Source organism: Micropterus salmoides, unplaced genomic scaffold (genome assembly GCF_014851395.1).
Source record: "Micropterus salmoides isolate LMB-PRFRI ecotype aquatic unplaced genomic scaffold, ASM1485139v1 Ms_hic_scaffold_7, whole genome shotgun sequence".
Classification (NCBI taxonomy): Eukaryota; Metazoa; Chordata; class Actinopteri; order Centrarchiformes; family Centrarchidae; genus Micropterus; species Micropterus salmoides.
In genome coordinates this window covers 27,807,794-27,823,756 of record NW_024044459.1, presented here as the reverse complement: position 1 = coordinate 27,823,756, position 15,963 = coordinate 27,807,794, and the positions used below count along the sequence as shown (strand labels likewise).

The window sequence follows — 15,963 nt, the reverse complement described above, 5'->3', positions numbered from 1 at the left end:
GAATACAATGTCACATTTACAGTGGGTTTTTTTCATTAACCCATCCTTACCCTAACTACCCCACACTTGAAAAATGCTGGAAAATACTGTATGTTACAGAGTAGCAAATCAGTGACAGTATAGCAATTTAGCCCAATAGTATAGTCTAGTTAGCACCAGATAATTTTATTTTCTCTAAATTGCTGATGCTAAAAGAACCACATTTTGTATGAGTTACTAGGTACTTCATAATTTCTTTGGATTTAAAGAAGAAAACAGTGTTTGGAGAAAACCTACACAAAACATGGCCAGCAATAGACAACAAGGGTTTTCTTGCTGTGAGGTGACAGTATGAGGTGACATGCCACAAATTATTTCTATGAATTCATACTCACCTTGACTGCTACAGACATACTCATATCACTATAAACGAAAGAAGACTGATGAGGCTCTGCCAACTCACAAGCTGCAGTAAGTTTGATATTAAGCCATATAAAGATCACACTGAATCACAACAACTGTGCATAATTGAATTACATTAAACATATGAATAATAAATATCTATGAGAAGCCAACATAGGCTAAGATTCAATACCATTATTTACTTGCAATTTCTATGAATAACTAATATTCTTCAAAAGAAGTGAGTTTAAAAATCTAAAATATAGAAATATAAAATCTAATCTGTATGCACTTCAGTTCAGTGGCTTTAATTGCACTTGCATTTTATTAAAGATCACAGTAGCTTCAAATACTTTGTCTGAACTGCTTTACCCACAATGACATGCTTAGAATTCCTGGTTTGCAGAATTACATGTATCAGTTTAATTACATTGTGTCTGTGTCAGTCATGGATCGACATTTTGTTCTTTTTAGGGTATTTATATAATTTTGCCTGAAGACGACAAGTGTGTCAACCACCTGCTTTCTAAAGCAACATACATTCAGGAAGAGTGCAGAGGAAGAAAGACAGTGAGATGTAGGTATACACTTCAGTGAGTCAATTTAAAACAAAAAAAAAACACCCAAATCTATGAATAAAATGAATGCTAAAAGCCTTTGGATGTAGACTGTATATGTGTGGAAGACATTACTCAACCCATTGCCAAATGTATGAATTGAATACAATCCTGTTGTGTACATTTATAGAATAGTCTTTTCAAAGTGACTGCACATTTTCTAGTGACCTTTTATTGTGGCCAGCCTAAGGCACACCTGTGCAATACCCATGCTGTCTGATCAGCATCTTGATATGCCACACCTGTGAGGTGGATGGATTATCTCAGCAATACAGAAGTGCTCACTTACACAGATTTTGACAGATTTGTGAACAATATTTGAGAGAAATAGGCCTTTTGCGTACATAGAGAAAGTTTTAGATCTTTGAGTTCAGCTCATGATAAATGGGGGCAAAAACAAAAGTGTTGTGTTTATAATTTTGTTCAGTTTGTATTTCAATTATATAATGGATCAGTCAAATGTAGAATTCAAATAGACCTGTAGCAAGATTTTTCTCGTCATTTTGTTTTTCACCAGTTGGTGAATGAGAGAAAAATACACAGTGAAAAATACACTATGTTTGTGTTTGTATATTAAAGTTAAAAATAACAGAGGTGAAAAGTGTCACTCTGTGAAATAAGGAGCACAATACTGTGAGAAGAAGAAAAAAGAAAAGGAGGAAGAGAAGAAAACAGGGTCTTGAATCAAAGCCAATCACTTCAAGGGCCTGAACTTGGCCACTGAATTCTTTGAAAAATGTTCCTATACACACAGGGAGGAGAAAAGAGTGCCGGTAAAAAAAGAAAAGGAGGAAGGGGGGTAAAGAAACAGACTGAGGGGTGAGGAAAAATAAAATTGATGAAGCAATGAATGTGAAGTTATAAGGGGAAAAAAACGGGTGGGTGGAGTTATAGCCTCCACACCCAACTGACCTGTTTCCAAATAATAAGCAAGAAAAAAAGGTTTAAGTCCCTGAGAACAAGAGCAGTTTTCACACACTAGCACACAAAGAGAAGGACCGGCTCAGAGATGAGAGGGTTGGCCACATTGTACTGCCCCACTTAAATCTTACTTTCAATTCACTAAATGTGTTATTTGACTTGGCAAAGGAGCTGGTATGTCCCATGGAGCAGCAGGGAGTCTTACCAGGACTTTGCCAAGTTTGCTGCAGCCCTGCTGAACAGCCTTCGCCTTGGCTAGCTAGTGACCTTAGACTTAGTGGGTGGTTTGACTCAGTGGTGAAGAAAGAAGGTGGAGGGTGGAGGGGGTGGTGGTGTAGCTTGGAGAGAGGGAAAAAAAATAAAGAATAAGCATAACCTCTACTGGTTGAAGCTCAGCTATTAATTTTAAAACTCCTCGTGAGCCATTACAGCACACCGAGAAGGAATAATAGAAAATGAAAGAAAAGGTTTAAAGGAAAAAAGAAAGAGCAAGATATTTTTTCCTAACATAGACTGAGAGGAAAGAGAGACCGTATCAAACACTCAGAAGTCCATGCTACAGTAGTTAACACTGGCCTGACCTGGCCCAGGGATCTGTCGGTATAATGTGACTAGAAGGAATGGAAAATATTTTTTGTTTGCCTTGTGAATGATGGAAATGAAGACCATGAGAACAACCCAGTAGTATATAGTGTTTTGTGAAACCAAAATAATGCAAAGTTATTAGAGAAGTGGAAAAATCCAATAAAACCTCTCAGTGATTGGCCTAAGCCAGAAAACCTATTATTTCACTTCTCAAGACAATAAATCAGTGGTTATTATGGGGACATGTCAACTGAAATGAATTTCTAAACTCATAAGCTATACGTTCAACACAAGCAATTAAAGTTGGATACAGTTGATCCCACATTTGGCTTTAAGATACGCAAACAAACTGCTTCAGCTAAATAAAACATGGCTTTACATTTTTGAGATAGGTGCCAAACCCATTAAAAACACTACACTTTCCATTTTGTACAATGCAGGTCTTCAGTTTTCTGAAGTCAATGCCTAACTTTGACCATAGCTTTCCATTAAATAAAAGATGAGGTGATCATCTGTTGTTTCATTTACAGCATGGTTTAGTATGAGGTCAGGAGTACATAAAAACACTCAGTATAAGGCCTGCAATTAAACCTGACGTTCTATGTTAATGGATCTGTTTGCACACAGTGTTTGCCAAGGATTCACGCCACTACGTTTGAGAGGTCCAGACTCAGGGGAGGACAACTCACGACAACCCTTAAAAAGGAGCCATCCATGGTTGCCAACATGATAAACCTGTAGGGAGGAGCCCCAGACACCCAGCCTCATCAAACACTCATCCTCAAACACAAGGCTTACCATCTTAAATTCACAGGAATTTGAAAGATGAGGCACTCCACACCATCCTCCCCGTGGCCCACATGGGGAAAATAAAAGAAGTGAAACAACTGAGACAGAGAGAGATGTTGTGAGGAGGACAGGAAGAGAGGATGAGGAATTATGCCAGGGTCTGAAGATTCATTTTGAGGTTGGATTTAGAGAAATGGTGTCTGGCAGCATGCGCAGGGTCATGCCCTGCAGGCCTGGAGCTCGAGCAGCCATCTTGGCAGTGACTCCTTTGGTGCAGAAAGGGAGGGGGTGCTTTACAAGATACATCAGTCTGCTGGGACCCACCATTTCCTCTTTCCCACTGTTGAGCTAATGCAACTTCTATTTTTCCTTCATACAGTTTATCTTTGATCAGAAATATATTGCTCAGTCGACAAGCAGTGTAAACATCCACATAATTTGGAGCAGAAATCATCACTTCCTGTAGTTATATTTACTATTAGCACGATGATACTCAGATGGGAATTGGTAATCAAGGCATCAAATGGTGTATCCCATCCCCCCACAAGGACAGAAAGCTCCCTTCTCTTCCTTCCCATACTTGTGAAGATTTTTGGAATGTAAAAGGATCAACCTTGGATTCAGTCTTTTTCAATAAATGAAATAAAAGCAAATTCAAATCGTAGTGACATTTTTCACTCTCTCCCTCTTTTTCTTTGTCTCTCTCTCACATTCACATATATCACACACATACACAGTGCACCCCCCTTTTAGAAGGCCTCCTACATGGGAAAAGTAGACAAGCCATGAAAGGCATACAGTGTAGATCCAGCCGATAAGCTGACCAATTGGCTACATTTATCAAGGAAAACCTTTGCTCAAATGTAATCCCTGTGTGTGATGGAAAGCCATCTGACAACTCTATCCCATCCATGTCTATGTGGTTCTTGGCGCGGTCAACTTGCAGAAACCCTAGTAGTGTTATTACAGATCTTTAGTGGCCTACAACAGGACATTAGTTAAAACAAATATGTAAATCTGGGTAAGAAAGAGACTGGGGGGAGAGTCTGAATGATGTATGCCAGATAAAACTATGTCTAGGAAGACAGAAAGGACCTTAACTGTCTTTACGCTGCAAAACCCTGTTGGATGTGAAAAATTAAGAAAACCAGTGGCTGATCAAAGAGATGCAGAGACAGTAAATAAAACCCATCTGGAATGGGTGGCTGTCTCTCTTCTGTACAAGCTGAAACCCAATACTCATATCAGATCTGAATGCATTGCAGCGATAATAGCTGAATATTCATTTTGGTGCAAGCGGAAGACAAACATTCCCGTCCTTAATGACATCTCCTGGGAGGAAGTTCATTACACAAGGTTGTTATGCAACAAAACCCTGTCACTTTGAGAGGTCAGAGGAGGTTCATACTGCTAACATTAGCGCAAAACCCAATGGCAACTATGTTACTGACACTTCCTGCATGAACTAACAACTGTAAAAGAAATGGGATGCAAGTAACTCCAGGTAGACATGATAAGACTTCACTATACTGGCCTACTTAAAATTTCCAGCATCAACAGCATCATGGCAACACATTAAGACGTTATGTATGTTCAAGCCGAAAAGGTGCAGCAGCATGAGGTTGGGCCGATAGTCGATGCCATCATCCATCGACGATGGCTGACAGATGGTCGATGGTTGAGCAGGCATCGTGATTGTGAAACCCCGCCCACTGGCATTTTTTTTTTTTTTCCACATAATAACGCCATGTGAAAGCAGGTTTTAATCACCACGAACATTATTATTATCAATTTTAAATATGCTTGCACCTTCCTCGGAATTCTCTTCTCCCCACACTCAGAAGGCACATACAAGAGGCCTACACCTCAGTTAAAAACACAGCCTGCGCCCCCCCCCCCCTCGGTCTACTCCACTTTCTCCATCAGCAGCACATTTTATAAAGTTGCCTAAAAGATACATAACTCATCTTTTTTCCATATTTTCCCACCCATGATCCGCTCTCACGGCAGCAGGTGAGCCGCTTGTGGGCTGCTTAATGACGCAGCCTATCAAACATCCTTAAACAAACATCTGCACCCTGTGTTCCATGCTGCTTTAGCTGGTCCGTGCTTGTAAAATTTCCACTGCGACTTGTAACGTCATAGGCTACCAAGTTTTTAACCGAGTAAAGTCTGTTCGAGTGAACACATGCACATAAGACGACCGCTATCCCCCCCGCGCGTGTCCCCGATGCCATCGTCCATCTCGATGTTTCAATGTAGAAATCGTCCAATGGAAATTTTGTAGACACCGCCCAACCCTATAGCAGCATGTCAGCAGATTGTCTTGGTTTGGTTCAATACACAAGGTTCGGGTCACCATATTAACCTATTTTGTCTTTAAAGAAGGATGTACGAAAAATATCTTGTCTGAAGTGGTATTCTTAGCAATTTGAATTTTGGAGATCAGAAGAACACTGCTGTAACATTTTATTCTGAAAAGAAAAAAACAAACAACCTGGCGCTGGTTGTCTCTAGGTAATGCTTTATCTGTTGTGTTCAGACTGTAAATTAACAGCCTTTCTGCCATGTGTGCTAAACACTATGTCAATGCAACAAATCACATGACTTCCTGTCTGCTAGAAGAATGATGAAATTTCAACAATTTTACCCAGGAAACACTACTTTACAACAGCAAAAGTAAAATGTTTCATGAACTGGCAGAGTGTCTTTCACAAGACGCAACAAACATATTGAAGCTTGTTACTTTACCGAGAAATTGATCTTAAAAAGTGAAAGAAAATTTTCTAACTTTGTAAGTCTTTAAACTTGCAATTCATAAAATGATCAAATTAATTATTTTCATATGCTTCAGGTAGTTGTGTTTTGTATTTGTTTATGTATATGTGCACTAAACATGCAAATCTGTGTTTGAAGAACACACTGGATGGCATAAATATGAACAGAAAATGACAGGAATAAATGAGCAAAAAATTCTAATAAGGCTTGTCGAAGCATCTCACACAGTAACAGGCATGTGTACTGTATGTATTACTGATGGAGGGTGCATGTGTGTGTACTGTATCTGTGTGTGTGTCTGTGGGAAAACACTGTAGCTGTGGTTGCATACTGCTGTGTGCACTGATTGATGGTTGCTGTCCATGCAGGCCTACATTTCTGAGTGGATTTGGAGTCATAGCACATGAGCAAACACAAGATGGAAGACTGTGGAACTCTCCACTACAAAGAATAGCAAGACTGTCTGCACCACATACACACACTGCACACCACACCCACAGATCCACTTCCCCACCTCCAGCGCTTGAAGATCTACCTGCCAGCTGCTGCCAGTCGCAGGGAAAGATGGGCTTTGTTGGTTTTGTGAAGCCCACCGACAAGACCCCCCTGGAGACTGCAGGTCTCTAGCAGCACAAGCCTCAGCCTTATCCACTTCGCCGCACAGGCAATCTGTTTTCTATATTGCCAGCCTGTATCACTGTACTATGCACTATAGAACAGCAATTGAGCAGGAAATTAAGTTAGGGGATCGGTATTTGGCGGAGGAGAACGAGCTGGTGTGGTCTTCCCTCTCCACATACAAGGATCATTAAATATCACATGAGTTCCTTGATAAATTTCCTCTTCTCCTCTCTCTGCTGTTCCCATCAACTTACTCCTCCACTTCATCCTCTCTTCTGTCTCTTTTCTTTCTTCCTCAATTTCCCTCTCATCATCTGCCCGTTTCTGTCTCGTCTTGCTGTATTTGTAGAGTGTATGAAACAAAACATCCTAATGGATGTTTGAACAGCTTGAGATGTGTCGGCCTGGGAACTACCTCCCTGTGACAAGGAGCTCTGGCAGGGAATTGAGACCATTACAAGTGGAAAAAATAGGGGACGTATTTCTTTCTTTTCCTCTTTGTTTATTTCTTTTCCTCTGTCTGGGTCCTCCTTCTCTGTAGTCCCTCTTCCGTCTCTGTCTATTTTCTCTCATTATTTCTCTGTACATACAAACAAAACACACAGTCTAAGTTTTTTTTGGATTAGCAGATGGGAAGGATTCATTTTTTGCCTTGTTGTCTTTCCTCCTCTTCTTTCTCTCTGTCCTCTTCTGCCTTTCTCCTATACTTACCCTTAACTGTTGTCAATGAGTAACTGTGTGCGCTCGTGAGTGTAAGATCTCCGTGAGGAAAAAGGAGAGGGAGCGAGCTAGGTCAGGACGTCACTATTCAAATCTGTAATAACTTTACTTTCATTTGAGCAGTGGCAGTTCTGGTGAGACGAATGAACATCAGCGTGCACACACACACATCTTTTTTTTTTTACTCCTGTGTGAATTCTTGGTTTTATTTTCTAGCACGAAAGTGGACTTTTTGTTTCTTTTATTAACTTCTTAATCATAAACCTCATTATTAAATGAATAATTAACTTATATTTCAAATTACTTTTAGGTTAATTTTGGGTATTAAAATGCCCCAGATCTCAATTAATGAAATGTATATTCATAGAAGACATTGATTCCATTGCCTCCTCTTCACACTTTCGAGTGGACTTCAGTGGGCCGCAGCGCATTTTGTGCTGAATACATTAATACAACTCTGTGAATTTTTATTGTTAATGTTTAAATGCTACTACCAAATTACTTTAAATTATTTGTATTTAATTGTTTCTTATTATTTAATGAACTCAAAATATTGTCCTCACGTAAAGATGTGACTCATATGGAAACGTAATGAGTTTCTTGCTCATAATAATAAAAGACATTGGCTTTTCTGCCTCCATCCAGAAAGACAGCGGCAGACACAGAAAGATACTCGCAAGGACAAAGAGCTCTTTACTGCTACAATCTAAGGTCAATCAGTAGGTGTTGACAGTTAAATTAACAGGTGCTACAAGTACCACTACATTTGGCTTCTGATTGTGTAACAATGAACAGATAGACCAATACACTGTGAGACAGATAATCAAATAAATCAATATCTATAAATAAGCAAACATAAAGAAAAAATATATATTGCTCTGGAGAAAGATTTATGACCCTCATTGGCCACATGGAACACACACACAGCATTCAAGGCTGTGCAGTGGTCAAGTTAGTGGGAGGCAGTCAGAGAGATAAGGATGCCAAACAGGTCTAAATCCCTCCTGAAGCGGTCTTGATGGACAGACAGGCCACCATTAACAATGCGGTGGCTTGTGAGAGCAGCAGCTGATGGAAAGATACCCTGGCATTTGCTGCGTTAAGAAGTGGCCCTTAAAGATTTCACACTTCCAATTTCTTTGAATTATCTGCCATCTCCAGCCTGTCACTCAGCCTGACAATCTCAGATTCATGCTCACTGAGGCACCAGGCTGGTTATTGACAAAGCAATCTGCCGTGATACAGCAAAGCCTGATAAAACATTAGTCAAACAACATGAAGTACAACTCTAGACCCACCTCACGCATGGTTGGATGCCCCAACTGTTCGTTTGCCCTTTTTTTCTTTAAATACATTTGTATTCATGTCTAATAAAATACACTGTGAACACAATATACTGAGTATGGGTTTAGTGTATAATCCTGGTGTTTTCAGGATGAAATGTGTACTTGTGCCATTCGACTTGAAACTTTGTGGCAATGTAGCAGAGAATCTCTATCATGTGTCGCCATTTGCTAGATTGTAACATCCAGAGCCAAATGGATTTGTTAAGGTCCACCTAAGGCAGCGATGACATCCAATGCTGTTTTGACACTGAACAGACTGCTTATCAGATCTTTAATGGTTTGATTCGCTTGCAGCTCCAGACAGGCCATGATAGAAATATCACAACATCCCCATTACCCTCAGCATTCAGTACATAGTGCACAGCCTGTGCTTTCTATGAATTATTAAAAGCAGACAGATTACGCTGCAAGGCTGGAAGTCTAGAGGCATGCTACAGATGCTGCTGAGCAAAACGGTAACATCAGAAGTGTGTTTTTGTGTGGTTTTTTTTTTTTTTTTTTTTTTTTTGAGGTCTGCATCAGAGAGAGTGGCCATTTGGATAGGTGTATGGCTACGAGGAAAAGAAAAAGGAAATAGTGGGTGGGGTTTGGACGTGTGTGTGTCTGTGCATGTGATGGGGGTGAAGGGCATAGTGTCAGGGCTTGTCTGACATGTGGCCTGGTGGGTTGGGTGGATGGTTGGTTTGCTGGCTAGATGGCTGGTTGGGTGTAGCCCAGCTTGAGCCTGGCAACTCTCTCTCTCTCTCTCTCTCTCTCTTTCCCTGGAGTGACGGGCTGAGACATTAAGACAGGCGTTTTAATTAACTGTGCCACTCTTCCACCTGCTGCCCTCAATATGCTCTGGCCCAGGCAAGCTGTCTCTCATACCACCGAGTCTCTTTCTCTCTTTTTGCTGCATCTTTCCCATTTCGCTATCATTTGTCTACTCTTTCCCGTTCTTTCTCGTCTTTTCTTTCCAATTTTCAAATCTCACCCTCCATCACTCCGACTTGCTCTCCCTAACCTCTCGTTTCTATCCCCTGTGCATCCCCCCGCGGTTTGACCCTAATAAATGAAGACTCATACCGATATACGGCGATCCCAGGCTCATATGACAGAATTAGCCAATTTCTTTTTTTGAACTTGGAGAGAATTAATTTCTACATGTGTCCTGTTCTACTGACCCTCTAACTACCCCTCACCCATCCCATACACACACATACAGTGTGCACACACACTCTCACGCTCTTCAAATCTATCTGGTAATTCAGTTCTGCCCGACACTCATCAGGCTATTCATTAAGGCCTGATTGAAGATGGATATTTCTGTTCCCTCATGACAGAATGGAGCTAGGGATCAAACTGGGGACATTACAGGATTTAGGAGAGCAATTGTAACACACAGCAGCTTCGTGTGTGTCTGTACACTTGGACATGTGTGTGAATGCGTGCTCATAAATGTTTGTATTAATATGTGTAAATGTATGCCAGGCCATTTAAGAATCTCATTTAGTGCTGTGACTCCTATAGTTTAATCATTTAGATCATAAATTTAGAATTAATTCAAACAGAACGGAGCAACAAATGATCCACTTTTAGCACTATACTTAAATTGTATTACACTTTTAATGGGGTTAATAATAGACGGCATTAGCAACACAGGAAAACGACTCTACAAAGTGTTGTATTAAAAGGATTAATGTCCTCCCTTCAGAATTAAAGCCAGGTCTTGAAGATACAGCTAAAACTAACAAATGGCCTAGCACTGGCTCCACGATGGGGCCTCAGTCGCAGCCATACTACAGTAAGAAGACAGCAACTGGGGCCAATATATCAGCCAGGCAGACAGAGAACATTCGTCTGCTGTGTGAGGAGAAGTGACTTTGAAGTTCTCCACAGTGAGGTGAAAGAGCAGCCATGGCCTCAACCTCTGTGTTTATGTAGCCGCACTAGCCCTGGGAGAGCTCTAAATGAATGATGTGGATAGATGGACACCACAGCTAAAAGCACACACTCACGCGTCTGTGTGAGGGCCAAGACACACACCAAGGATTTACGCATACTTTATGTTGAGGTCATGGACATGTCTGCGTGTACGGAACATGCAAGCATGTACTCTGTCTCTATGTACTAGAAAAATGCATATAACAGCAGGCAGAAGGTACTGTTGGATTTAATGAATGTAGAAAATGGTTGTATTGCACCGTATTACACTCACAGGTTTCAAACATAAGCAGAGACTAACCTGTTAGAAGCAGGCTATGCCAACATCCTCCAGCAATGTCTCTCACTGCCGAGCTTGATAGCGTCACTTCCTCTGGGAACAGGATGTTCCTCTTTATGTTCCCACATGCCCGTCCACAGCCCCACTGAAACAACCTGCCGTCACCTGCATGTCATCCAATGGGTAAATTAATAGTTTTCCATTTGAGCAAAGAAGTAATGATGTAATCAGCAGATTATTTCTGCAAATTATTTCAATGTCATTTCCAAAATCGCATTCTAAAATAAATGTAGTACACAAAGGTACTTTCACAATATGACATTTATATGATAAAATAAACTGACTGACTGACACTGTGTAGTTCCTTTATTAATTATAAAGCATAGCACGGGCCTCCAACGCCCTGCAGCTCATCTTGCATCTCTGTCAACCACACCTCTAGTAGCATGTTGTCCTTGTTGTGCTGCTGCTGCATGGGGCCTCTGGTGATAAATTATGGATGCAATGCAAAAGCTGTAAAATTTGTTGTATCTTCCATTATCTTCATGTTAAAGGCCACAAAAGCTCTTCAGTGAAGTCAGCCATTAAGAAATGACAGGTATTGCTATCAGCCTTCTTTATAGCCTATTACCTGCAATGACAGCAGCTGCTGCTGCACCACTGTACGGCCTATCACATTATTTGCAGCTAAAGTCAGCTACTGTGTCATTTCGCCTCATTTTCTTGACAGTGCTATCATAAATCCATTGGGCTGCAGGGGAAACTGTCGACTACCTCGATTATCTTCATAGCCTGAATGAATTCTGAAATGTATGTAACAGGCAATGACTGTTATGGATCAGGAGCCAGGGCCATATTCTCACTAACTCTCTCTCCCTCCTTGTCTCTCTCTCAGGTGATGTGCCAATCGAGGGCTTGAGGGCTCTGATATTCGCATAAAATTGAGTAAAATGGGTGAACTTTGAAGCACACAGTGACAGCTCATGACTAGTGACGTCAGCTCCCTACATAAAGATATTGTCCAGCTGAATCTGGCATATTAGGTGAAGGGTCAATGATACGATCCACTTCTTCGCATATTCAATAAAGAGAGGTGAGTGGTACAGGACATACACACTGTAACATGGGGGAAAAAAGCAAATATTTGAATCCTTATCTATTTGATGCTGATATGACACTTGAATGTTGTGTATCATAGCAGTCCTGCACAGTGCATTGCTGTACCTGTCAGGGCAAGATTGTGGTTTGAACCACAGGTGACCTTCGACACATGGTGCACACACTCCACAAAGCGAGGGACGACCACATTTTCATTAGACCCACAGCCTATTTGTCCATAATCATTCTGCCTGTAGGGAGAAAAGTATAAACAGATAATTAAAAACATAATTAATTACCTGCGGGCATCACCTTCATACTTTTTTATCACATCTCTTATTACATCTAAGTTACATACAACAATTTCATAGCATGAATATTTCCATTTCTATATGGTAAAATAAATAATGAAATCAATTAAACTATTGCAGTGAGCAGCTTCCACTGGGGACTGTGGAACATATGCGCTTCCTCCCATTTCGCCGAATCCTCTTTGTGACAATAACGAGACACAGCCCTATCAGAAGTGAAACACCTCACTAACTAATTAGACTCTCAGGCTGCAGTCTGACAAAATAAAAAGAGAAAAGTGCTTGAAGGAAGACTTGCTCTCCCGCAATTTGCATCTGCCACTTTTTACTGCATCTGTTCCAAGTGCCATTCAACATTCTCTTCCTCCTTTTGTTGGGTAGTGTTGAGCCCCAACTATTTAAGCTCACCTCCTACCTACCCAGAGCTTTGTTCCTGCTCCTCTGCAGGCCAGTAATGAGCCAACCGCCACAAAACCGCTAGGAAATTAATGACTCATTACGGACGGGGCCTAGACCACTCCACAGCCTCTCCTCTCCTCCCCTGCTCCACCCCACATGCCCGCATGTAATCCTCTCTCTGCACCTCTTTCTCTCTCTTACTCTCATCCCTTCAGCCCATACAGAAAGACCCCAACACCTCCCTATCAATTAGAGCCTATTACAGGGCTCCCATGCTAGCAGGGCAAAGAAAGAAGGCCTTCACAGCTCAAGAGTGTGTGCAGGAGAGATTGGGAGGGTTGAATGAGGTGCCTTAAGGTGCTCCTTTCACACCCTTGCCCTTATCCATTATGCCAGTCTGTAGAGCCCCCTAGGAGAAACGTGCAGCCCCCCAAAAGACTTAGGGATGAAAATAAGTCAAGGGAGGGATTCTTGGTCACACCTTTTCACTTTTCCTTCCACTCCAGCGTAAAATTATATCATAACTAGTCCTTAAAGCAACATGGTCACTGTGCTCTTACTTTAAATGGATAGTTAGAAAAAGACGAGCTCTAAATAATATGCATTAATCATACCATCTGTGTCTGTTTTTATGGACGGACAGACCGAGACAGATATTAACAAGATAAAGCAAATGGTGGACAAGCACCTACACATGAAAATTCATGTGGTTATTGATTTCTTTTTGTTACACTCCCTTTACCCTCCATTGCATTCCCCCAGGCAATACCTTCTTATTCATGTCACTGTTGGTCTTTGTTCAGAGCAAAATATACTGTTCTACATTGCCAGCATTTTAGAATATCTTTCCTTTTTTTCCCTGATAGGATATGTATCAGCTTTTCATTCAAGCATGCTATGTTCATTGGCTTTTGAAGCTATGGTGCATTCCAAGGCAATCCCTCCGAGAGTGAATGGGTAAGATCACATGGGTTTGAGGTGGTTTAGAATGGCAAATCCTGCTGAAAGTGTCATTTCCAGTCGGAGACATCAATTTGGTGTGTGAAACAGGGCCCCAGGAGAGCCCGATAGCCTCGGAGATTCCTGACAAGAGCAAAGGGCCTGGGGATCAACTCAAACTCACCTGGATGAGACGGGAATTTCACAAAGCGCTTCAAATACATGGAGCAAAGTGAGAGAGAAGCAAGAGCGGAAGAAACATGATCGACAACCCAGGAAAAAAAGTGCAGGGAGAATCTATAAAGAGAGGACATACTTAATATCACTCCAGCGGTATATGATGAGGCTTTGTACAGAATACAGCAAGTTATAGTAATGCCATTAGACTTATTTGTTGGAACAAACAAATCATGATTTACATTTTACATTACATTTTATTTATTTAGCTTTTATCCAAAGCGACTTACAATTGCTATATATTAGAGGTTGCACGCCTCTGGAGCAACTTGGGGTTAAGTGTCTTGCTCAGCGACACAGGCAAAAGGAAAAATCCCAGAGAAAGACTCTTACGTGCACTACTAAAGCACATCAGGTTAGAAGTGAGGTAACTACTTGTCCTTTTTGACTTTCATACTACTGTATACAGTAGGTGTTTGCATTAGTAAAAAATACACAAAACAGGAGTTGATCAATCACCTCCATCTGGGGAGGATTATCTAAGCACATAAGTATGGTTAATAGGAAGATATTAAAACACTGACATGCACAAATTAAAAATGTAAATTATTGGCAGCATTATTTCTGGCCAAACATTTTGGTAACAGTGTACAAAAGCAGTGGTATTAACTCTAATATAAAGCCTCAATTAGCAAAAGTGAGAGCAAAATGGCTGATAATTATTGCGCCAGCTCATTAGACTTGTTTTGACACTAAAACCACTTAAATCACTACATAGTCATACACACAAGCACAGATGCAAATACACACATGCAGATGTTAAGAGTTTATTCCCATCATAATGAGGCAGACACTGTACAGGTTGGGTTTTACTTGTTTAGATGAAAAACTAAACACTTCAAACTAGATTTAATAGGGTTTTACCATCACATGAGCAATTTATAAATGTGTCTATGGATGGTAAATTTAACGAACTGATACCTTGTACAAAAATGAATAGCACAGGATGGTCATGCAGTGCATTATAGTACACCATAGATCTAGTTAAAGACACACAAATGCATGTGTTTCAATAGTTTTTTTTTTACTTCACAAAAGGCAGAACGAGGCCAACTCAAAAAGCTCATCTAGTTTTGAGTTTCAACAAGGTCTCAGTATAGAAAACAATAATACAGAAGTTAATTACAAAGTCATTCAACTTTAGAAGACATAACCTGAGTAAAGCAAACAGGATAACACTGTTGACTCTGAATATATCATGTATGAAATGGTGAAGAGCACAAAAGCAAGACAATCCTCTGCTGTGCCAGCTATACATCTTGGCTAATAATGATACAGACTCCAAAGGAATAAAATCCTTGGGGCCGGCCATGAAAGTTTAAGATTCAATGCGGTAAAATACAATGTGCCATAAAATATTAATGTGTGTGGTAAAATTATGCTGGTGGTAATATTTTAGATTGCTGCTGTCTGTAAAAGAGGCATATCTGTATTTATTTACAAGCAGGGGTAGTGGATGGGGGGCTTTGTTTGAAGCCACGTTTATGAATATCGACTCAGGCTCCTAGGTAAGTGGCTATAAATCTGAGAGAGGATCTTTGTAAAGTTCCCTTGGAGGACATAACTTCAGGTCTAACCGCCTCCTTCCTTCACTTGACTTTTAAACATTTAGATGTAGCCCGGCCAACTGCATTTAGAGCAGCTTCTAAATTATGAAGGGTTCCATTTTGAGAGTCCAAGAGTTAACCAATCAAAGTTGATAAACTGTGGCAATAGATTTCTTTAGGATAGAAACAGAGGTGTGTTGGGCCCTTGATCTAGAGTGTTTGAGTTTGGAGAATACTGAAATGGATCTCTGTACATGCTATCTGCTATGTTCCAGATGTTGCTTTGGATGTACTCAGAGGAAGATGCCCTTATACCCATACGATCCACAACATACACCCACACTCCTTGAAATATACTTACACCAGATCCGGTGCTACACTTTTCATTATTTTCCAAGTAGGCATATAGCATTTAACTTTTAAGCCCAATCTTTCTATGCTCTCTCTTTGGGTATGATGATGAAAAGGGTG

The 15,963-nt window shown here is 40.7% G+C and overlaps 1 protein-coding gene across 4 annotated transcripts in view; it reads right to left on the bottom strand.

The window, feature by feature from the left end:
- LOC119892422 (RCC1 domain-containing protein RUG3, mitochondrial-like) overlaps window positions 1–15,963 on the bottom strand; it is a 301,658-nt gene that overhangs the window by 178,223 nt on the left and 107,472 nt on the right. For all 4 annotated transcript variants that reach the window (XM_038704650.1, XM_038704648.1, XM_038704651.1 and 1 more), the window contains 2 exons: window positions 12,186–12,310; window positions 10,983–11,126 (listed from right to left, as the gene is read on the bottom strand). In XM_038704650.1, the coding sequence (XP_038560578.1) occupies window positions 10,983–11,126; window positions 12,186–12,310 (269 nt within the window). The remainder of the gene's footprint in view (window positions 1–10,982; window positions 11,127–12,185; window positions 12,311–15,963) is intronic.